This window comes from Macaca nemestrina, chromosome 19, assembly GCF_043159975.1.
Source record: "Macaca nemestrina isolate mMacNem1 chromosome 19, mMacNem.hap1, whole genome shotgun sequence".
NCBI lineage: Eukaryota > Metazoa > Chordata > Mammalia > Primates > Cercopithecidae > Macaca > Macaca nemestrina.
In genome coordinates this window covers 78,876,554-78,902,064 of record NC_092143.1, presented here as the reverse complement: position 1 = coordinate 78,902,064, position 25,511 = coordinate 78,876,554, and the positions used below count along the sequence as shown (strand labels likewise).

The 25,511-nt window shown below is 42.3% G+C and overlaps 1 protein-coding gene across 10 annotated transcripts in view; it reads right to left on the bottom strand.

Moving 5' to 3' along the window:
* The window catches only part of LOC105478860 (protein tyrosine phosphatase receptor type M), an 826,332-nt gene that overhangs the window by 102,411 nt on the left and 698,410 nt on the right, over positions 1 to 25,511 (bottom strand). For all 10 annotated transcript variants that reach the window (XM_011736570.3, XM_071085869.1, XM_011736565.3 and 7 more), the window contains one exon: positions 9,964 to 10,051. In XM_011736570.3, the coding sequence (XP_011734872.2) occupies positions 9,964 to 10,051 (88 nt within the window). The remainder of the gene's footprint in view (positions 1 to 9,963; positions 10,052 to 25,511) is intronic.

Below are 25,511 nucleotides of genomic sequence, written 5' to 3'. Positions count from 1 at the left end.
ATAAACCTGACCAACATGGAGAAACCCTGTCTCTACCAAAAATACAAAATTAGCCGGGTGTGGTGGTGTGCCCCTGTAATCCCAGTTACTCAGGAGGCTGAGGCAGGAGAATCGCTTGAACCCAGGAGGAGGAGGTTGTGGTGAGCCAAGATCATGCCATTGCACTCTAGCCCAGGCAACAAGAGTGAAACTCCGTCTCAAAACAAAAACACAACTCTTTTCTGTGACTGAAAGCAACATCCTTGTTGAAATTTACCAACAAAATCTTCAAAGCACAAAGAGCCAGTATGCTTGTTGGGGAACAGGAGAATAGGGCAGAACTGGAAACTTGAAGCAGCCAATCTTTCAGGGAAGAGGAGCTGGAGATACTTTTAAAAAGGAAACAGAAGAACGGTTTGAAGACATGCTGAATGCTCTTCAATAATTCCTACATTTTAATCTCCTGGTATCTGCTCAACAACCTATCCCTATTTCTGTGTAGTAGAGCACAGAGTTAGGATCCCGGGCTCCCGAGCCAGAATTCCTGTATGAATCTCAGTTCTGCTGCTTTCTAGTTGTGTGGCCTTGGATAAGTTATTTGATCGCTCTGTGCCTCAGTCTCCCCAACTGTAAAACTGGAATAACAATACTGCCTATATTATAGAGTTTTGTGAGGATTAAGTGAGCTAATATAAATAATCATTAGTAAGCGGCTGGTATATAATAAGAAGTAAATGAAAGTTAGCTATCACTTGTCTTATTAGTGCCAATGACTTAATGACTTAATTTAAGACCTGATCATTTTCATCTGCACTATTTCATTTTTGCCTCTAGTTGCTTCCCTCACTAGTGAATCCACGCCAAGGGCTGCTTTTCTAAAACAGACATTTTTTCCTAACACCACTTTGGTAACCATTCAATGATATAAACAGGAAACTGAAGAATGGTGGGCAAACAAGCAAAAAATCTGATAAAATCATTCAAAAGGATTACTAGGTCTTTTTATTTGCCTGGAAAGATCTCTGGGACATATTACAGAGTGAAGAAGAAAAGAGCAAGCTACAAGGCAGCATGTCTAATAAGAGTCTATTTACATGAAATAATCAAATACATTGGTGTACGTGTAGGTATGCATAGTGGGATAACTGGAAGAATGAGGTTTCTTCTGCAGGGGATAAAATCTGGAGTGATTTTTTATTATCATCTTTATGATTTTATGTACTGCTTTAGTGGTCTACAAGGTTTATATTATCTTTGTAATCAGAAAGAGAATAACACATCTATTCTCATTGAAAAACAAAGAGCAAAGAAAAAATCAAGTCAATAGCTTCAAGAGATAGAAAAATAAGAAGACTGAAATGAAACAGAAAAAAAATGTTAGCAAGGTTTGAATCTGGATGGTGAGATTCTGGGCTATGTTCCCCAAGTTTTCCACAGTGTACAAAGTTTCTTTAATGTGTATGAATTGGAGAAAAAGAAATCTATTTGCCATGTATGACTTGAATATGATCAAAATTAAACTTATGTTTATATCATAATCACAACTCAATGTTACCCCATCAAGAAATGTAACAAACTTTGCCACTTTGAGAAACTCCATCTGCATAAAAACTACTTGCTATTCCTCTCATATCTCTCAGTAAAAGCCTTTACTAGATGAAACAGAGAAAAGCAGATATTTTTGGGTAAGAAACTGGCACATAAAGACCTTGTCACAACAAACCACTGCTTAGTGTGGAAGAATTATAATCTGCTGAGGTTTTCCCCCCGTGTACACAGGCATGCATTGCACTGGGGTGATGTGAGATTTAGGGCAGGCCCACGCTCCACCCTAAGTCTGTAAAACATGGTATTTCCGCCCTTTCCATCAGGTAACATTACGTTTAAAAATATCTCTAAGTAGCTTCAAATATTTTAACTCTTTCATATTAAACATGATGGATATTGGCAATAGCCATGCAATTTTAACTTGTGTGTGATTAGACAGTCCCACAGCGGCAGAAATGGAGTATGTCACTGATAATCTTTCACCTCTAACCAATTCTTTCTCTCCGCTACATACTGGTGACATATATAAGGCAAATTAGAATCACAATGATCTAAGTAACATTTGGCCTCTGAGAGAAGGCTGGAAATTAATTTTAATTACAATTGATTTCTGCAAATAATGGATCTGCTCCTCCTGTGACTGCATTTGGGCCAAGGACTGCTGTTGCGCTTGTTTCAAGGAGGATCTGCAGGAGAGCCGGTGTGCCTGCAATTCAGGAAGTGCTTGGCGCCTTACCCAGTGGAGATGCCACCTCCACTGCAGTCTCCCTGCTTGTTGCCCCCTGGGTTCCCAGCTCTGCCATGCAGCTTCTGAGCAGGAAGTTTGAGTTGGATGATGGTGACTCCGTATGAACTCTCCTCTTCCTGTTGGTTTCATGTGGGTCTTGCCTTGTTTTCTGACTCTGACTAATCCCTGTGTCAGAGCTCTTACTTTATTCTTCAGAATCCTGGCAGGGATTTATTTATTTTACCCTATGCCTTCCTAAACATATTGTGTCCATCTGCTTCTCTCTTGCTCATGCCCACCTGAATTTAATGCCAAAAGCTCGCCTGCCAGTCCATTCTTAGCTAACTAAACTCTGGTTCCCTCCCTTCAAAGATACTGTTGGAGTCACTCAATTAGCAGAGAGAAGCACACTGCTATAAAGCAAAACGTTCGAAAAGTGAAGCCTTCAGTGTGAGCAGCCAAGGTTGGCTGACTGGTTAGAAGAATCTGGGGTAGGTCCGAAGTTCCAGTCGCTGACTAGTCACACCTCGCTGTTAGGAAATGGAGTAGGAGGGTGTGGTAACCCACCTCAGAAGGGACCTCGTGTCCTCAGCCCTACATCAGAGTCTCTGCCATACTAGATCTACTAGATTTACCAGTGGGACCCAGCGGCACCCCTTCTCTCCAGGAGACAGTGCTCCCTGCACCAGCTGAGCAGTTCTGTCTCAGGATGGCCGTTATTAAAGCGCCTTTAGCTGGGTCCTGGGCTCTCTACACCCTCCTTGCTCCCTCCACAGATCACCTCCTCCTGCTAATGGCTTCTACCACCACCCATATGACCCATGAAATGGATCACTGATTGAAAATCCAGCCCAGACCCCTCTCTTTCAGATTTCACAGCAGTCTACAGAACTGTCTGCTTGGCATCTCATTTGCATGTTTCAAAACCATCTTAATATGTCCCCAAATCAAACTCATAAGCTACTGTTGATCTCAAGCCAACCTGAGCTCCTCTCCACAGTATTATCCAGGATGGATAATACTGGAAGGGAATGGCCCATCCGTCCTTCCATGTGTCTACCTGTTCAACTGCCCATCATCCATCTAACCATTCATCCTCCGGCAAGTCGGAAATGCAGGAATCACCTCGGGCTCTTTGGTCTTCCTCACCCTGTGTCCCATCCATCTTTCCGTTGGGTCCATTACTTCTTTTGAATTCATCTACTTATTTTCTTTCTAGCCAACATGATCATCGTGTCACACTCGGGCTACTGGAAATTCTTAAAAGCTATCCCTTTCAAACCTATTTTCTCTGCAATCAGATCTAAATTTTCCAATGAAATTTTATTTACACCCTCCCAACCCCTTTAATGAAGTTTCCCTTGTTCTTATAATAAAGACAAAAGTCCTCAACCTGCCCCAGAAGGCTCTGTAGGTCTGGCTTCCACCTCCTTCCTTCTCTAGCCCAACTCCTACCCCTATCCTTCCAGCTCCAGCCACCCAGCCTTCCTTCAGACCCAAGGGGCTCCCCGGCATGACAGGATCTGTTCACATGACCCCCCCCTCCCAATTCTGCAGCATCCGCCCTGCTCCGTCCCCTCTGTTCAGTTGTTTACCATGTCCCAACCTCAGGGAAGCCTTCCTACAACTCTTCACTCGGTCCCCACGTTGTGAGTTTTCATAGTACCATGTTAACGCCTTCTGTGCCCTTAACTTGAATTTTATTTTGTAATCATTTACATCACCCCCTTCTCCCCCACGAAATCTCACAGGGCCATCAGCTTCATGAGGGCAGGGGCTCTGTCGGCTCTTGCTCCTGTGGTCACCCCAGAGTCCCTGCATCTCACACATCTGCCCCTACCCCACTCCTGCTGCTGTGGCAGCACAGCCTTCCCTGCTGTCCCAGCCACCTGGGCAGCCACACTCCTCCGCCTTCTCACCTGTTTCAAGTCCTGCTTGGCATCTCATCCCCTCATGGAGGCTTTCCTTGACCACAATCTAAAAACATCACCCACCCTGACCAATCTCCGTTCCCTGCTTCATTTTCCTTGCCGCGTGCTCACCTCCTAACACGGGTGTTACACCCTGCTCAGCAATTGTTCCTATCTTCCCCACAAGAAGGTGCAGCACGACACCAGCACAGCATCCTGTCTTTGTTCCCTGCTCTGTCACTGACACCTAGAATAGTGCCTGGTATGTAACAGGCACTCAGCAAATATCTGTTGAAAGAAAGACTGTGGTTTGGCACATCTACATGGCAGATCAATACATATTTGTTGAATAAAGAACAGAAGAGAGGAGGAAGGGAGCCTGGGAAGCTTCTGCAGATTCTAGCTCATTATCTCCAATTGCCAGCCCCTCGAAAGAGAAGCTGGCTGCAAGGGGGCTGCCTCGTTAGCAGGGAGATTTGGTGTGTGCCTTAAGCTTAGAGTTAATTATAATTAGGAACTGTTGAGAGTATTAGGAGGGTTATGATTGTGTGTGGAGGGGCGGTAATGGTGGATAGGGTGTTGGTTTATATTTGGAAGGGGCTAGCTCAGCAAATTTATAGTGTAAATAAGGGAAAAGTTAACTTACTTAAGAGCAAAAGCCAATAAACAGTTTTAAGGACCATTAAAACTATTTTACATGCAAACACTGCTGCAAAACAATGAATGTGATCATTATACAACTTCTGTGTTCTTTGAAAAGCACTAACAAGAATCTCTAATTTATGCTGACTGAATCCCCAATTCCTCATCCTAGTTAGTGGTGTTATCCCAAGTCTGAGGCTCTAGGAAGCAGGCTTCCCAGGAACTGGAACTGACTTTTCTAGTTACATAATTTTTAGGCGGGGGATAGTAATACTATTCACTATGCCCATAAAGAAACAGCCGTTATGTACGTGAGTCATTATGTATGTGTGGGTCATTATGTGTGTGGGTATAGGAAGCAAACTAGAGGAAGGGGTAACACAGATGCCCAGGGAAGGGCTTCAGGACACCATGGAAGGTGAAAGGAAGATTAGGAGGCTGGACAGAGAAGCCTCTTTTTGACACTGTCCCTAGAAAGATACAAAAATAACACAACCCAGGAAAGAAACACTAAAAGAGCACCGGAAGGGATGGGATGGAGGGCAGTGAGGGCTAGAAAATGTAGCCCCAGAGGTCACAGGTAAATGACAGCCCACCACAATGCCCGGAAACGGAAGCCAGAGTCCCGCCTGGGCAGAACTGGGCCACTGCACACAGAAGTGCTCACCAGTAAGGAGCAGGATGGTCCCTGAACTACCCACCAGCTCATCATTGGAATCTGAGACTTCAACATGCTGATTTTTTTTTTTTCATTTTAAATGAAGTAATGAATCTGCTAAACTCAAGAAGAGTAACACAGAAATAATGAAGACGTGAGTTTTTTTTCAGGAACAACGATCAATATTGTTTTAATGTGGCATTTCTATTCATTTACACAACACGTGATCTTTTCAGGGAATTCTGACATTGAGAAGGCTCACGACTCACCCAAGGTCATTGAGCCACTACACGGTAGGACAAGGACTCCAAACTGTTCCTCCTATCTCCAAACCTATGTCCTTCTCTTTTGTCTGAAAGGTCTTTCCTGATTAGTCTGCCACTCATCCACTCACCCTTCTCCTGCAAGTCCCCAATGGTGTCCCCACAATACATTCTCCATTTATTTATGGACCTGAGATCTATTATTTCATGCATATCTTATCCTTATCTGGCCACAGACTGCAAATTCATGGTGGTAGGAGGTAGATTTAAACTCATCCTCCCTCTGACAACATTGCGCCAGACACATAAATCACATTTGAGACCTACATTTGGGGTGCTGAAAAAATTCATCCTAAGTTCAGGGTCCTGAGAGTTGAAAACAATCTTGCTGGTAGAAATGTGCCCTGGGGGGTAGGAAAAAGTTCCCCTTGCAGAATCTGTTCTTCACCAAACCAGGAGTCAGCCAACTATTGTTTGTGGGCCAAATCTAGCCCATTGCCTGGCTTTGAAAAAAAGTTTCCCTGGAACATAGTCAGACCCATCTGTTTCTGTATTGTCTGTGGCTGCTTTCGCATGAAAACAGCAGAGCCAAGAAGCTGAACTGAGATTGAGATTGGCCTGTAAAGGCTAAAACATTTACTACTGGACCCTTTACAGAAAAAAGGTTTGCCAACCCCCTGCACTAGACTGTAAGTACTAGGAGGGCAGTATCTATTTGTGTTTTATTATCTTCTTTTTTCTTTTTTTCTTTTTTTTTTGAGACCTCCGGAGTCTCGCTCTGTTGTCAGGCTGGAGTGCAGTGGCATGATCGGCTCACTGCAACCTCCGCCTCCCAGGTTCAAGCAATTTTCTTGCCTCAGCCTCCCGAGTAGCTGGAATTACAGGGACTTGCCACCACACCCAGCTAATTTTTGTCTTTTTAGTAGAGGCAGGGTTTCACCATGTTGGCCAGGTTGGTCTCAAGCTCCTGACGTCATGTAATCCACCCGCCTCAGCTTTCATTATCTTTTTTCGGCCTTCATTATCTTTTTATAGCAGTGCCTACCACAGAGTCTGGCAAAAAGAAAGTGATCAATAAATATTTATTGAATAAAGAGATAGATTATTGGACCCTTTTAAGTACGTACTCTGTCCAGCTGTGATGAGCAATGGGTAGAGGAACAGAATTCAGTGTTCCTGTGACAAACAGCTATATACCAAATACCTACAAGGGTCAAGTGGAGAGAAAGTGGGCAGGATCTCTGGAGGTATAAAGGAGAAAATCCGTTCGGAATGTGGTGGAGAGCCTGCAGATGTTTTATAGAAAGGAAACAATCAATATAGGGCCATGCCCATGTTTGCCTGCCTCCACCTCCTGAGTAGCTGGAACTGCAGGCATACACCATCATGCCCAACTACTTTTTTTACTTCTTTTTTTTGTTTGTTTTGAGACCGAGTCTCTCTCTGTCACCCAGGCTGGAGTGCATTGGCGCGACCTCGGCTCACTGCAAGCTCCGCCTCCCGGGTTCACACCATTCTCCTGCCTCAGCCTCCCGAGTAGCTGGGACTACAGGTGCCCACCACCATGCCTGGCTAATTTTTTTTTGTATTTTTAGTAGAGATGGGCTTTCACCATGTTAGCCAGGATGGTCTCGATCTCCTGACCTCAGGATCTGCCTGCCTCGGCCTCCCAAAGTGCTAGGATTACAGGCGTGAGCCACTGTGCTCAGTCACTTTTTTTTGCTTTTTTTGTAGAGACAGAGTCTCGCTTTGTTGCCAAGGCTGGTCTCCAACTCCTGGCCTCAAGAAATCCTCCCAACTCAGTCTCCCAAAGTGCTAGGATTACAGGTATGAGTCACCGCACCTGGTGAAAACCAGGCCAGTGGGACAAATGATCCCAGCGCCCATCAGGCAGTGGTTATAAAAGCTGCTCCTGGGCTGGAATCCTGCCTCCATTCCTTATTAACTGTGAAACCCTGTAACACTCTTTATCCCTCAGTTTCCTCACCTGGAAAACAGATACAAAAATATTACCTATTTCGTAGTGTTGTTACAGGAAATGAGCAAGTTTCTATGTGCAAAGTACTTAGTGTGTCTGGCACTAAGTAAGTGCTCAGCAAATGCTAGCACTTGTGCTCAGCAAATGCTAGTTTTTCTCACTCATGATTAAAAAATATATCTCAGTGTCTCCACGAGGAGGTATTAAACTAGATATTGGGAAGAAGCAGACTCAATGCTGTATTGGAGAAAGGCCGTCTGGATCTCTCAGCATACCCAAGGCTACATCCCTTGACATTGCATTCTGTATGCTCAGCACGAGGCCACATCGGTGATGCTACGCAATGAAGTTATAGACTCAGCAATGTCCCTTCCACTTGGTATGGAAAGGGGATTCCCCACTTCACTTTCAAGAATCTCTGTGAATTTGCTGCAGAGCTGAAGGGACTCCTGGAAAGGATCTCATAAGCCGTCGGCAGAAATCTGAATTCTAACAGCGCAAAGCTTCGGTGGGCTCCCAGAGAAAATGAAGGAACTTGGAAGGGTCTAGATAGACCAAGAAACCATGTTTTCCTTCTCTGAGCCTCTGGAACACTGTGTACCGGGCTGCAACACAGCCCTGTGCCATTGCACTGGACTACCACCATAGCGATCTGACTGTCTGGTTGGGTCTGTCCTGGGGACAGGGGCACCATCTCATCTCCATGGCCTTTGTGTCCTCAGTATCCAGTGTCAGGAATGTGTCCCACAAGTATTGATGGAATCCACTGAGGAGTAATCAACCCTAGACCTCAGACAGCATCTCCTACCTACAAAGGACTCTGACACGACCACTCTAGTGCTACTAAATACAGCATGCTCTAAAAGCAATTACAAACACACGAAGCTAGCATTTGCACCCGGCAACCCTGGCGATCATTTCTTGATGGCCAGCGGGAAAGCAGCATGTGCTCGGTTGGGACGTTTTGTGCCACATATAAGCTCCACACCTCCCCGCCCCCATTTCTTTTTCTAAAACACACTGAAATCTGTGCTGTCCAACATAGTAGCCACTAGCCTCATGACCTGTTTAACAATAGTAAAAATTAAATAAAATTTAAAATTCATGTTGTCAAACTCTTGAACAGCAAAAATGAGAAATAAAATAAAATTCAGTTTCTCAGTCAAATGGTCATATTCCAAGTACGCAGTGTAGCTACTCCTATGTGGCTCATGGCTACCGTCTGGGACAGCACAGACATGAAACATTTCTACAGTCACAGGAAATCCTGTGGCAGCACTGCGAGAGAATCTGTACTGTCGCACTAAGAAATGTGAACTCAGGCAAAGACAGTTTAACAGTACTTTCACAATCAATAAAGCTAACAGATCGCTCCCCTGGAATAACCAAACCTTCCAAGTTTGTTCTCTCGTAAGGAATGAGACACGATGCGCGAGATGTTCTCTTGGCCTCATCAGCATTGTTGTGCTGTTTTTTAAAATTTATGTTTCTTTATAAATAGTATTAATTATGGTAGGCGACTACAGTGGGCCCGTTAGTGCCTTGATGCAGTCACGGATGACGGAGAGCAGTTTAATGCAGGGGATGGATAGTGCGGGCTGTGGGAGAAGGGGTTTCATCAATCTAGCACGCATCTCAGCATTGCTACAGAACATTAATGAGGCTGGGCTCCACTTAAAAACCATCCAAGGCATTATGGGTTGGGAACATTCAGTTTCACAGGCACTGGGTATTTCTAAGTTATAATCCTAGCTCTTTTGCTAATGAGTGTTGTGATACGGGGAGTATCCTTTAACTTCTGAGTTTCAGTTTCCTGTCCTTAAAATGGGGCTATTACTGACCTACCTAACCCAGTGTCCACAGGATTAATGAGTTAACGTTAGCAGAGAACTCTGAGCTCCTTGCATTAAGGCATGCTGTGCATCATTATTTCCATTCATTCTCACATAGCAGCTGGGAAACATTAGGACTATTATGTTTACTCCATCCAATATGCATTTTCCTTCTCAGCATTTTAATGTTACCTATGTTACCCAAACCTTAAATCTAAAAGTAAAACGGGGCCCATAACAACAGTACAATGATGAAGTGGGGGTAGACAGTTATTCCTTTCTTTAGTTTGGGCATAACACCAGCTCTTCTAAAACGATGAAGGCGGTAACTGCATTGTAAATTACCTCTGTATGAGCCTGGTGGTCAATCTTACGAGATGCGAAAAGGAAGTTCTACAACAGCACAATGACACTGTTGACACTTACATGCAATGATATTCCCGTATCTGTTCTTCATTCTGTTCTCATCTTTCTTAGCCGAGTCCCATGGTGCAGACTGCCCTTCAAAGAAGCTCTAGAAGGAAAGACAGACTGAGAATTACAACTTGGCACAGTAAACAGAGAGATCTTAACAATGGAGGATGTTCTTAAAAAACGTAAAACGGGTCAAGAAGGAAAGAATGCCCACAGGAACGAGATAAGGGATTATTACACTATATTACATTTTAAGTATTTCATTTAGCTTTTGCTAAACATTGTTTTCCTTTAGTTAGTATCTTACAAACACAGGGGTGGAGGCTGAAGAGTGAACCCACGATTTCTCTGTCTAACCCAGTAAAAATGGTCACATGTTCATCCCCATCCCACCTGAATATTTAATACAGAAAAATTAATGTTTCTCTCAATTTCCTTATTGTCGTTTTTCAAATTCTTATAAGAGATACAGTGATGTCTTTTTCTCCCTAATTGCTAATTGAAGAAAAGTTATTTTTTGTTAAAACATGAGAGTAGGTAAGCTGAGACTGCATGACTTCCAGGCCAAAATCCTGTAATAAACTCTGCCAGAGTTTTCTCTTTATTTTTAATGGAGTTTAGATGTTCATTTATTTAGGGATTTGGCATTATGATGCCTGGAGTCTTTAATCTTCAGTTATTTTTTTTGTTCAATTGTAATGAAAATGTCCTCTACTCTCGGTGGACAAGTAAAAAAAAAAAAAAGTGTGTGACTTTATTTCCACTTTAGTTCACACTACATTTTACCTTTATGTGGTCAACTATGTGAGGAGGTTATGGGAAAACCTCCCATAGAAGTGAACAGGATTCAGTAAAGCTATTTCTTGTTTTTGCCACGGTCTTCATATACTTCCTGGCACCCACTGGGAAGGAAGAGAGAGGGAAAGAAGAGACGAAGGGCGAGCAGATGAACGAGCACCATTTGGGAATGCGTTGGGGCCAGAGAACAGGGCATTAGGGACTCGTGTCCTCAGATGTGCTCCAGGGTGGCTTTCAAGTTCTCTCACAAACAGAAGCTCTTCCTTCCTCCCCAGTCTCCATCTCACCTGTGGTGTTCAGCCATCTTGGCCATTTCCACCATTTACAATATTCTGAGATTAGTCTGTCGCTAGGTAGAATGTATTTATTCCCTTTTATGGGTCCGACTCTCCCTCATGAGGTAAACTGTTGCTTAGCACTGCTGCAGTAGGACACACTGCTTGCAGACGCCATGGGGTATCTGTGCCCCGCTCTGCCTGCCTGTGTGCTGCACAGTATTCTGACCACGAAGTGGACAGTGCTTGGCATCCTCTGTTGTTTCTGTGTCTGTCTCTGCCACCAGGCTGTGGACTCCCTGGGAGCGGGGGCTGTGTGTTCATCATTTATGTTTGGAATCCAGTAATTAGTTACTGAATGAATGAATAACTGTGGTGTTTGGTTGTAGTATGTTTTGGCTTTGATCTCAAAATGAAGCTTTATTTCTGCAGCTTAAGTGTGCAAGGGGCTCTAAGGCTTGGAAAGCCTACCTATCCAGAGTCTGCAGATTTCATTCCGCCGTTGAATGGAATGGACCTGACATAGTTTGCCAAGTTCATGCCTTTTCTGTGGCCTGGTGGGTATGGATACTGCTGTTACCATACAACTGAGCTCGCATCAGAGACTGGCTGGAGAAGATCCCAGCCCCAGGTCTGTCCTGACCTCAGGCTTCAGATCTTGTCCTCCGTACATCCACCCAACAAAACAGCTGAGCAACACCATTTTATCACACAACTCAGAAGAGTGAAAAAAATAACACTACACACCTAAGAGTTAAGAGATTTAATCTACTCATCTTAACTTAAGGTCCCTTAGTTGTGATCATAGGTAACACTTTATTATCATAACAGTTTTTACCTTATATTTATCATTTCAAACATACGGTAGGATCAGACGTGCGATATACGAACAGCTGTGTTAACAGACTCGCACTATGTGTCGCTAGTTGAAGAGTGACATGGTTTGGCTGTGTCCCCACCCAAATCTCATCTTCAGTTGTAGTTCCCATAATCCCCATGTGTTGTGGGAGGGACCCAGTGGGAGGTAATTGAATCACAGGGGTGGTTTCCTCCATGCCATTTTCCTGATAATGAGTGAGTTCTCATGAGATCTCATGGTTTTATAAGGGGCTTTTCCCACCCTTCACTCGGCACTCCTCCTTGCTGCCACCACGTGAAGAAAGACGTGTTTGCTTCCCCTTCTGCCGTGATTGTAAGTTTCCCGAGGCTTCCCCAGCCCTGTGGAACTGTGTGTCAATTAAACCTCTTTCCTTTATAAATTACCTGGTTTTGGGTATTTCTTTTTTCTTTTTTTTAAAATTTGAGACAGTCTCACTCTGTCACCCAGGCTAGAGTGCAGTGGCATGATCTCAGCTCACTGCAAACTCTGCCTCCTGGGTTCAAACGATTCTCATGCCTTACCCTCCCGAGTGGCTGGAATTACAGGCATGTACCACCACGCCTGGCTGATTTTTGTATTTTTAGTACAGACAGGGTTTCACCATGTTGGCCAGGCTGGTCTCAAACTCCTGACCTCAAGTGATTCACCCACCTTGAGATTCACCTGCTGGGATTATAGGAGTGAGCCATTGTGCCTAGCCTCGGGTATTTCTTCATAGCAGCATGAGAATGGACTAATACAAAAAGTAAAACACTGTATGATACAGGGCAAATACAAATAGAAACACTTTCAGGTTATTCATAAATTAACTCAATAGAAACACTATCATTAAAAATGGCTAGTTGATTCCATCTAGAACAAGACCTTTATATAATCAGGGGACTTATTCAAACATGTAACTTCTATTCTGCTGTGCAACATGCATTTAAAAATAGCTTCAGGGATTTTAAAGTCAGATACTCTTTTTCTGAATACTGTCTTTGTTACTCTATGAATGACAATAATTTTATAGTTGAGTAATAACTATTATTTGACTTCCAACGATTTAATTCCACTTTGAGTTTGTCATGATTAATTACCAATTTCACTTCCCTCTGCCTTTTCCACCCATCTAAAAAGTTCTCAGATTTTGTTTTTTGTAGGAAGATGGAAGAAGAAAACTGATTTTGAGACTTTGAAGTCTTCCAGTAAATCCACAGCCTCAACTCATACAGAAAATGCCCCTAGATTCCCTGAGCCTTCACGTAGGGACCCGAGCCACATGAGAGTCCCTGCCCTCTCTGGACACACAGAGGCTCCCTTGTGGGGAATGACGCTCACATCACAGCTGTGTTTCTTTAGCATTTGTGGTTATTACAGGACCGCCAATAGTCCTTGTATTTAAAAATAGTTATTTTAGTTGTATTATTTTCATTTAATTGGTGACCAAGAAACAGACACAAATCAACAAATGAAACAATAACCAATTGTACTGCATTTGAGCACTACAGTTTCCAGAATGTTTTCCTACAGATGGGGTCCAAGTTTTATCCATCTCTGAACACTTACTATGAGAGCATCAACAAGTATGTGCAGGTGAATGAGTCCATCGTCTCACCTCATCCTCACTGGAGGAGAGGACATGAGCTGTCCCTTACAGCTGAGGACATGAGATGAAGACAGACACCTCAACAGCTTCTAACACAACCTAGATCAGAAGTCAGTGTCTCTGACTCTTTATCCACTGCTTTTTCTCTACTACCCTTACCCCAATGACCTTGAGAAGAAAACACTATTAAGTCAACTTAAATACACATCGCCAACAATTGTTTTCCATGCCGAGATTATCTCTGCTTGTCTCTGAAAGGACGTTTACAACAAAAGAATATTTCAAATGTCAACTATTATTTTTATAAAACAGGATTTTTTTTTTTTTCTCATACATATGTGTTCATTGCATGGAAGCCATTGCAGGAAAAGTTCAACGTCTTGCAATGAGCCTCCCAACTTCTTATCCAGGAATTATATGAATCACTATAAATGGCAAAATTTATTTTTTAAAAAACAAAACAAAATTAGAGATGCTCTGAGGAAAAGGTCAGATAACTAGTGCCTCCACAGATAAATGTCACTGTCTCCTGACTCCATACACATATGGTGACGGTGTCTCGCATTTTCTGTAAGTGTTGCTTCCAATTATATAGCCCATTTCCCCATGGATACATTTGGATTATTAAGACTACGTGTCCTTATCCCTGGCTTGGAAAATAAGGAATATACCTATGGGAGCCCAGAGAGAAAAGGGAAAGTCTTTCTAGATTGGTTGCCTTGGCTTTTATTTCCTTTTGTTATGGAGATCAAAAATGTTTTTTCCTAAGATGATCCATTTTGAATATTATGGCTTTTTTCTAGAATATACTTTCCAGATATCTGAGAAAATATTTACTTTAGACTTCTTCTTAGGCCTAAAGTGAGACAAAAGGCAATTGTTTACATTTTTAGTTAGAAAATAAAACTCTATCCGTAGCTCTGGAGCCACTGAGTACTCAGAGAAGCCATGATATGCTACATGGATCTCTCAGACTGTGCCCCTGGTTGCTTTCTGGGTTAACAATTCTCAGAGCAAGTGTGGTAACTGGGATAGGAACACTGCCGTCAGTGCCTTAGAATACTGCTTCATGTCTGGTTTGCAGCCAGGACTGCCACAGATGTGGAGCTGCAGAGGTGGCAGATACACTTCCTTCATTCTTCCTTCCCTAGAGAGACTGAGGATTCTCTACTGACCCTGTGAGTCCACCCCCCTTCTTTTTTTTTTTTTTTTTTTTGCAGACCATGAGATTGGCACAATCATTAATAAACACAACAGTAAAATGTGCCTGAGGAAAATCAAATAACATTGGGTTATGTGTAACTTTACTATGCAATTATTCTATTATGTTCCTTTTCACATGCTTTTTCACTTTTAAATATCTTTTAATAAATTAAGCAAAGTCAATGCACATTTTATAAGATGTTCGCCTGTGCATTTTTCTTTGGGCAAGAAAAAAAGGTTCTTTAGCTATCTTTTTTATCTTTAAGGGGTCAAAAGTTAAACATGTTCTTTTAAATTTACATAAATTGAATATTGAATACTTTAAGAAGAGTTCTACTCTGAACCAATATTCTTGGGAAGTAATCACCACATAATTTATTTTGTAGAAAAGAAGGGTTCCTCTCAAACTTGTTGAAAGTAAAGACAATCAGGTTTTGAATCCTTCCAGTGCTGATAGAAAGAAAAGAACGTTGTTCTTTGGAATGAGGATTTTCGAAGCATATGCCAACGACTGGCTTCTGGTCTCTGGGGGGAAATTTTGCTCATCTTCTCCTTGCATCTCTCTATGCCTGAGACAAATCCTTACGTTCAAGTTTAAGCACAACCTCCAACTCCTCTATCTCTCACCTCGGAGTCTTCCCTTGACAGAATTATGTTCAGGCTTGCTAAAATCAAATTTGACCAAAGCTCAGGCATAATTTTGAACAAGAGGCCCAATGAGAAAGAGCAGGAGGGATGGTTGAGGGAACCAAGGCTAAAAGCATCATTTAGCCTCTGAGGACGTCCCATCTGCAGAGTAGCAACTTAAGGACAAGTGTGGGAGGCAGGCAACGACGGCCCCTGCTCCCAGTACAAGTTTTATAGGGGGAATTTTGAATATAATATGCACATTTAGGCAATATTTAGTGTTAAGGGCAGATTCTAAATATGTGGGTATAATTTAACACACCCACTATGAACTTTCTATTATGAAAAAACACTACATGTGTTTCTGGGATTTAAGTTAATGGTCTCACTGCACCTTCTGTGAGAATTTTCATAAATATACTTATGCTCTTATTCTACTTAAAATGTAATTAAAGTGTTTCCTCTGACTACCTTAGCTCACATATACTGCAAAGAGGCAGCAGACCTGGGAACCACTCTGAAAGAGTAATCAGTCTCCAAAACAATAAAAATGAAACCAGGCAAGCTCCAGTGAATACCAATGACTTCCCCCACTTGAAGATGCTGTTCTCTCCATGGGCACAGAGCAGAAGGAAATTGAACATCCTGCATACTGTCATTTTTTTCTGAATAGGAAACATGTTTTTGTGATTCAATAACCTCCTTCCCCACCCCTCATACCACCATCATTTTCCACAGGATATAATTATACATCTCAGTTGCCCACCTCAAGAGAACATTACTCCAAAATGATGCAGTCTGTTAAAAATGCCACAGCTCCTAGATATTAAAAAAGGAGAAAAAAAATCCTGTTCAACAGAAAAGCTGCCAGAAAGAAAGGGGTACAGGTCAAGGCTGTACATAATGTACAGTATGTTTTCTGGCAGTGCAGGGTCAAGTTTTTTAGATGCTTCTGAAATAGAATGTTTCCTCCCTTTCTCATATGAATAAAATTGTGCATGTAAAATGACTAAAATTGTCACCCTAAAAGGAGGAAGATGAACTCACTGGGGCATGCAAACTCTGTGAACTTTCTTTGTTTTCTGCTCAGACTTCTCTTCTGGTGCTTCGAAGCGTCTCATTTTATTAGATCCCATATAAACTATTTATTGCTATAGCACTAAAGCAACTGAAGACACCTAACTTTGCCTGATGGACCACAAAGCTGAGTGCCCCAGAAGTTCAGGCACAGTGGTGGCAATGGTCACTGGTCACTGTCATTCTCCAGTGTCCTGAACAAAGGCAGGCAAAAGGAGCACGTGACGTTTCACGGGCAAGAGAGGTGAGGATTAGGTGAAAACAAGAATCTAGACACACGAACTAGGTTTCTAAACAAACTGAAATCTAAATGTGAACATTCATTGATCTTTTAAAGAAGTTGCTAATCTCTGGCCACTTTTTATTGCAACTTAATCCAATTTGAAATTGTGCAGAATTTTTCTATTTGGCAGGATTCAGAATGGCCATCCATGATCTTGGCAATAGTTATCGTATAACTATCTTCCTTTACATAACGTCTCTTTTTCTTTTGATAATGGGATTGAGGGTTGCCGCCTAAATATATATATATATACAATGTTTTCATGCCTATAAACAGTCTCCATGATGTCTGACTGAGCTTTAGAATATGTTTCTTATTCTGTTGAATATTACTCTGAATGAGGGATTTTACGAGTGCCTTTTCACAGCAATGTCATATATTTCCATACATGTTTATAAGGTTTGTGAAGCTCTGTTGGGGGTGAGCATTTTAATCCTGTTGTATAGATAAGGAAATTTAGTATGAAAGACATTGAATGACTCCCCTGAAATCACACAGCTGGTAAACAGAAGAGCTGGGACCCGAGCCAAGGCCATTCCACTCTGAACTTAGTGCTCCTCCATTTGGCCACAAAGCTGGCTCAGAACCTGTGGCTTTGTGCCTGCTGCATTGCACTGTGCATGCGGCATTCTCAAGTCACCCCAGCCATGGGTCTTAAGCCACCAAGGATTTCTGGTTACCACATTTTACGGAATGAGCCAGTTCGGTGGCAAAGTCCTATTGCCATCTGCACAGCGATGCTTCCTGGTGATGTAAGTACGCACACCCTGGAGGGACCCTCAATCAAGTTGCCTTTCTTTCTCTTCAAATTTGCTCAGTTTCCAAGTCCCCTTTCTTCCCACCTTCAGAAGCACTGTGGTAGTCAGCTCCCGCTAATGAAGTGACGCAGCCCTCAAGGGCACTGGAGCAGAAATAAGTTGAGAACCACTGATCAAGTGGCAACAGCAAACATCATATCCTTCAAGTGAGTGACAAGGGGAAATAGTCATGAAAACAGTAACTACAGAGTGTTCATGGCTGCTGAACATTCCCCAGACAAGGCCAATGTTCCGTGGGATTGTAGAGACTGACGCAGAGTAAGGTGGCTCCAAAAAGGAGATGATTTTGATATAATTGGGGTGAGTGTCAGTAGGGCATTAATTGTAAGAAGCAGAGGGTGCGTTGTTAGGGGATATTCAACCCTTTCTTGGCCTGCACTCCTCTTTCCTTTTGTTCCCTAGAAAACAGTTTAATAACAGAGATCTACATTCTCAGCCATGCCTGGGGCTCCCCTTATCTGGATCGTCTTTTCAAGTCTGGTGCCTGTCATCTTGCCCATGATGAAGCTCTCAGCTGCATTTCAGGGAGTCCTTGTTTCCTTGGCACCCCCCTTCAGGGGCTCTCAAGGGCTCATCACAAAAATATTTCATCAGTTTGGAAGTCAAAGGCCCCATTTCCAGACTCCTTCTTCCTGCGAGAATCTCTGCTGCTTCTTATGGAATGAGGATGGCGTCCTGGAGAAGCTGGACAAAGGGTTTCTATGTGTTTAGATTTATTACATAAAACTTGGTCAAAGCTGACTTTTTCGAGTTGCCTATCTCTCGATTCCCATGTATATCAATGAGATCAATCTTTGAAGATTCTGGAACTTGGATCTGCCCCTGTTCTCACTGCACTGCCCTTGCAAACCCAAAGAGGTCATGGTAATTTAATGGGGTGTCAAAATAGTCATGTCAGTGAGTAATCTGTCTCGGGTCCCCCAAAGAGGACTGCTCTGTTCTAGAGTCAGCTGAAAGCATCTGTGTTTCTATAAGTCATGCTAGGCTTACGTCTTGTCACCCCACATTTCAGAGAGACAGCAATTTTCATTTTGCCTCTGATGCAGATATTGCCAGAGTTTGGGATGTTCACACTACTCAAGAGCTGTAATTTCCTCCACCTCTGCACCTGACTCTGACAGTAAGCCTGTGCAAATGCGCCCAGATCCTCAGAGAGCAGTAAGAATATCTCCTTGGAAAAGGCATCTTGAAAACATCTAGAGAGCAGATGGATCTTTTTGTGGAAATTCAGCTGCTCCCTTCCTTTGGAGAGCAGCCTCCAACCCATCTCTTAGCCTGCATTATTGCAGTACCTTCCTGACTGGCCTCTTTGCCACCCTCCAGTTTATACGCTTGGCCCAGAGTGAGCTGTTATAAACACACCAGGGCACCTGTCACTTTCCTATTTGAAAACTGAGCAAGTCTCCCTCCTGACACCATGGCCACAGGAAGGGCGGTGAGACTCAACATGTGTGACACACCCAGCATACAGCCAGTGCTCCATCAAGGCCACCTGTTACTATTCTCGTTCCAATATGAAAACTTGAGACCTTGATGACAGTACATCCTTACTGACTTGACTGCCAGTTTTTGCTGTTATCTCCAAGATATTTTTTTCCATTTTTTCCCCTCATGTCTGTATTTTTCCTTCACAGACTCTATATAGTATTTGGAAGTTGGGTGGGGGTTTTATTCTTGTCCCTCTTATCTTTTTTTAAAGCAAACATCCTCTTCCTGTTATTTCTTGGAGAGGTGTGAAGTTTTAAAATGTCTTCACCTCAGAAATCAGAGCACATAAACTCCATCAAATGTGACTGAAAATCTAAGGATCCTTTTTTTTTTTTTTTTTTTTTTTTTTTTTTTTTTTTAGAGATGACAGGCTTGGAAATGAATAAGTATAGCAGAAAAAGGAATTTTAATGTGATATTTGTGACTTTTTTTTTGACACCTATTAATTTATAAAACCCATCAGCACAATTCCCAGGCTCTTCCTGCAATACCTAAGCCATGGTGACTAAAGATCAAAATTTAGAACAGATAAGCATTTTAGAAATTTAGAAAATAAGGTTGGAAATCTCTTTTCAAACAGTTTAGTGAAAAATGATTACATCTCAATTTACTCTGCCAGAAAGTTCAATGCCTACTCTTCAAAGCAAACACTTGTATGGAACATTATAACCCAAAGTGATCTGTAGAGTCACAGAGGCTCTCCTTTTATTTAAAGACTGACTTTTAGCCAAATGTCCTATCTTATTGAAGAATGTGAACACTCTCACTTTAGATCACATGGACGCCTTCTTGTGAGGGAAGGCCTGGCAGGCAGCCTTCATCTACGCGAGTAAAGATGAGATTCTCAATAAGTGAAAACAATCAGCCTGCACTGGTATGGAGCAGAAATCCCGGCACGGCGGAAGCTTCCACGTGTGCCGATCACTCCTCTGTAGAGTCAGAGGTGGTTCCAGCCTCCCTTGGGAATCCTGGAAGAACCAATTCACCTCTCAAAACAGAGAGATCATCATCTCCCAGTAGATCCTGGGTGAATGCCGTAGTCATCTGAATGTACTCCCTTGAAATGTTACTCATTTCTCTAAAGTGCTTTGAAATTGGGAAGTTGTAAGTAGCAGATGGGAAGGAGCGAATGAGAATCCCTAGAGGCAAGTGACAAAGGCAGTCAGGAGGACTCAGCAGCAATTCACGAGGTCTTTCAAATTTTAGTCACTCGTGTACACCTTCACCACGTCCCTCATCCCTTCACCACTTCCCTCTGTTACTGAATGATGTAAATTTAACTCTTGTATATGCAAATACATTTACAGTACTTGCAAATGAAACTTCACATCATTGTTCGAGACAAAGTCTCACTCTGTTGCCCAGGCTGGAGTGCAGTGGTGTGATCTCAGTTCACTGCAGCCCTTGACCTCCTGAGCTCAAGTGATCCTTCTGCCTCAGCTTCCTGACTAGCCAGGACTACAGGTGCACACCACCATGCCCAACTAATTTTTGTATTTTTTGTAGAGATGGGTTTTCACCATGTTGCCCAGGCTGGTCTCGAACCCCTGGGCTCAAGGGATCCACCCACTTCAGCCTCCCAAAGTGCTGGGATTACAGTTGTGAGCCACACGCCCAGCCAAGCCAAGAACTCTTACCTCAAGTAAAGGAATAGAAAAAGTCGAGACAACAAAAATGAAGCAATAGTATCCAATCCAGCCAGGCATTGCTGCTTGACTACTTCGGAGCTTGAGGCCAGGCCTCTTCTCCATTGGCTGAGAGAACGCTTGGTTCTCTCTCAGGAAACCAAGGTTCCCTGGCGAATCAAAAGTACTGAAAGACAACTAGCAGGAAAGCCAAAGGCTCTCTCACCTGCGACTTCAGCACACCTTATTCTCCACGAGTGCGCCTCCTAAAATCACCTTGTGCATCACCAGTTGTTTGCATCCACACTTGGGGAAAACCGAACTCACCATCTATCTCAGCTTAAGTGTTGCTGAGGCAAAAGAATGAGATGTAGGAGAAGATTTGGGCTTAAATCCCAGCTCTGACTGATTCCTAATTGTGAGACCACAGGTAAGTTACTGAATTTGCTTTTTAATGCTGACAGTAGAATTTTTATAATTAAATTGTTTAACAGGATTGCTTTCTGTATTAAAATCTGTGAATATCAGTGGAAAAAACCATGTTGGCCTGTTCATGTAAAGTGCCACTGAGTTGGCATGTTATTAGTAGAATGTGCAGAACTTGTAGAATGTTGATGGAAAGGCACAGGTCATGAGAGTCACACACATCTCTGTCCTCCAGACTACAAACTCCACAAGGTAAGGGGCTGTGTCTCCCACATTCTCAGCACCTAGCATCTACCTGGAACACAGGGGGAGCGCTCTGTATAAGGAAAAATACATGATAATTATAAATCAGAAGATTCAGGCATCCTGAATGCATTCACATTTAATATTTTTAAGGCTTGGTTGTTTAAAATGTTTCTTAAAAAGTATATACTTACATCTAGTTTGAAATGAATTACCATCATGTTTCAGAGAGTAATACTGAAGAGAGACATTTTACATGGAGGACATTATACCCCAAATTTTAAAAACTTCTCTAACCTTTTGCAGTATAGTGTTTCTTCCCCCTTCAGAATCCCAGTCTGCTGAAAGGATAACAATTAGTTTAAGTGAACCAAGGTCAGATGTTAAAAGAAAGTTGCCAAAAGTTGTATTTAGAATCTGCTGATGCTTTAAAAAATGAAGAGTTGGCCCCAGTTCAAGAAACCAGATATTAGATTAAAACCTTGGGGGCACGTGGTTCAATTTTTTTATTTAGAACTACAAGGTTTGGGATTAAACTAAAAGTAAGATGCTTAATGCTTATTAGATGTACTGCCTTAAAATATTTTCAAGAAGGCAACAGAGTTGAAAGTAACAGAAAGTAAACTTGAGGGTCAATTTTGAAATGCAAACAGCCGAGAGCTAATGCCCTTGGAGGACCCACATTACCAGAATGGACTTTCACACAATAGCTAGAGATTGATGCTTTAGCAAAGAAAATTCCTGAAAGGGAATCTGAGTTTTTGCCAAGAAATGTCATATGAAAAAAATGCAGGCTCAAGTGATTTTGACTACATAAGAATTCTTTTAGTAAAATCACAATAAATGAACAATTCAGTAGTATTAATAAGAACAATGGAGGCCAGGTGTGGTGGCTCACACTTGTAATCCCAGCACTTTGGGAAGACAAGGCAGAAGGCTTGTTTGAGGCCAGGAGAAAGAACAGCCTGGGCAACATAGCGAGACCCTGTCTCTACTAAAAATTAAAAAAAAAAAAATAGCTAGGTATAGTGGCGCATATCCATAGTCCTAGCTACTCAGGCTCAGGAGGCTGAGGCAAGAGGATCTCTTCAGGTTGAGGCTACAGTATTTACAATTGCACCACTGCCCTCCAGCCTGGGCAACAGAGTAAGACTGTGTCTCAATAAATAAATAAATAAATAAATAAATAAATAAATAAATAAACAAACAACATAATACTAATAATAACACAAGATAACAAATGCAGCTCCTCTGTGTTCCAAATACCATGCTAAAATTTTTACCCGAAATATCTCGTAGATGTAAGCCTGTTAACTGACATAAATCCTTCCCTCATTTTGTCATGACAGCTGTAACTTATGCTCATGAAAAGAGACCCCAGCATCTTTCAAACTTAAGGTTAACCTTATTATTAGGATAATCACCAGTGAGTTCAAAGAATCATTATGTTGGTAATCAATAACTTTGACATAAATTTTAAATTATACTAATAAATAGTTTTTTAAAAGCTTTTTATTTTGAAATAATTCTAGATTCACAGTAAGTTGCAGGGATGGTATGGAGAGCTTCCATGTATTCCTCGGTTTTCCCCAATGATTACACCTCATATAACTGTACCCCAGGAAACTGAAGCTGGTACCGTGTGTGTATAGTTCCACACCATTTCATCTCCAGTGTAGATCTCCAATCAAATAAAGAACTATCCTGTCACCACAAAAACCTTCCTTGTGGAATCTCTGAATAGGCACTGCATATCCCCTAATTCCTGGAATCCCCTAGTCTACTGTTCATCTCTATAATTTCAGTAACATTTCAAGAAGATTCTACAAATGGAATCATCAAGTACTCGCTTCTTTATCCTGAGAACAATGCCCTTGAGATCCATCCAAGTTGTTGTCTATATCATTAGTTCATTCCTTTTTAGAGCTCAGTAATATTCCATGGTACGGATGTAATATTCCATGGTACGGATGTACTACAGTCTGTCTCGCCATTCCGTTAGGGAAGAGCAATTTGACTATTTCCGGTTTTTGGTGATTACAGATAAAGCTGTTATGGATATTTATTTACAGTGTTTTGTGGGGATATAAATTTTCGCTTCTCTGTGATAAATGCCCAGCAGTGCTATTGTTGGGTCATGTGGTAAATCTGTTTTTTTTTTTTTTTTTTTTGAGACAGAGTTTCGCTTTTGTTGCCCAGGCTGGAGTGCAATGGTGTGCTCTTGGCTCACTGCAACCTCTACCTCCCAGGTTCAAGCGTTTATCCTGCCTTAACCTCCCTAGTGGCTGGGATTACAGGCGGCCACCACCACACCCAGCTAATTTTTGTATTTTTAGGAGACAGGGTTTCACCATGTTGGCCCAGGCTGGTCTCGAACTCCTGGCCTAAAGTGATCTGCCCACCTCAGCCTTCCAAAGTGCTGTAATTACAGGCGTAAGCCGCTATGCCCGGCCTCTGTTTCAGATTTTTAAGAACTGCTTAAAGATTTTCCAGAATGGCTGTACCAGTTCACACTCTAGCAGCAGTTTACGAGAAATACAGTTTCTCTCCATTCTCACCAGCATTTGGTATTGTCTCTGCTTTTTATTTCGGCTGCTCTAACATGTACATGATGATACCTCACCATGGTCATAATTTTCATGTTCCTATCACCTGGTCGTGTTGACTTCTTTTCATGTGTTTATTTGTCATCTGTACATTCTCTTTGGTGAAGTGTCTTTCATGTCTTTGCTCATTTTCTATTTGGATTTTTTAAACTAAATTTTTACAATTGTTTATATTTTTTAGATATGAATCCTTTGATATATAGTTTGTAAATATTTTCCCTCAGTCTTCAGCTTGTCTTTTCATCCTCTTACAGAGCAAGAGTTCTAAATTTTAATGAAGTCTAATTTCTTGATTTTCTTCTTTAATGGAGAATGCTTTTGGTGTAATGGCTAAGAATTCTCCACCAAGCCTTGGGTCCTGAAAAAATAACTTAAACTTGATATGAAACACTGCAAATATCTGTAATGTCTGATAATTAAATTACTAAACTAAATAATAGCTAATATTGAATAACCAACATTGAATCAGTGATCTCAGAGTTGGATATCAACACTGGATATGTTAGGAGACGCCTTCTTCAGATGCATCTGTGGACCTCAATCCACTTCTACCTCTGAATGAACAGGGAGGTGGCACTCGTTTCTCAGGGTTATTGAAAGTTTCCGGCCAGGCGTGGTGGCTCAAGCCTGTAATCCCAGCACTTTGGGAGGCCGAGATGGGTGAATCACAGGTCAGGAGATTGAGACCATCCTGGCTAACATGGTGAAACCCTGTCTCTACTAAAAAATACATTAAAAAAATTAGCCGGGCGAGGTGGCGGGCGCCTGTAGTCCCAGTTACTCGGGAGGCTGAGGCAGGAGAAAGGCGGGAACCCGGGAGGCGGAGCTTGCAGTGAGCTGAGATTCGGCCACTGCACTCCAGCCTGGGTGACAGAGCGAGACTCTGTCTCAAAAAAAAAAAGTAAGTTTCCTGCATCCACTAGAGAAAGGTCAGGGTTGCTGAAAGAGCTGAGGCAAAAGAAGCTGTGGATTCTTATTTTATGGTACAGTCAAGCACCCCTGCTCTATTCCTCTGTCATCACAGCCACGTAGAGAGAGCTCAGAACCACAAGCAGCAGTGGCCATCCTACTGCATGGCACGGATTTTTGTCGTTGTAGAAGGGCCATGCTCAAGTGATTTTGGAGTCCCTAAGATAATCCCCGCTACAAGCATCCTGCTGTAGGTGGAAGAGGAGAGACCAGGAGCAAAACATTTCTAGAGGAAGACAGTACAGTGAAGGAGATCCCACTGGATCTGCTAGGATGTCCAAGAACCCAAGAATGTAGCAATAAATGCACAGGAAAGGCTGAGAAGGAGCAAAAGACACTAAAAAGTGAAAAGGAGAGAATGCAGTACAGTGCCATTGTTGTCTCAGATAAAGAGCATGACGACACCTGGCTTCTACGCCTATTGCGTTCCAGTTGCTGTGGGATATGATGTTCGTTGAGCAGGGGGCCCTTCCTTCACTTCCTTTGCAAAGCTAGTGTAACCATTATAACTCAGCTCAAATCTGCCTTTTCCATGTATTTTCTACTTTAGTTTTGATTGGTCTTTTTTCCTTCAAGATTCTATCATGGGTATTAATATGTGCCACTTAAGTTTTCTTCACATCTCTAATATGTGAGCTTTAATGTTATTTTTAC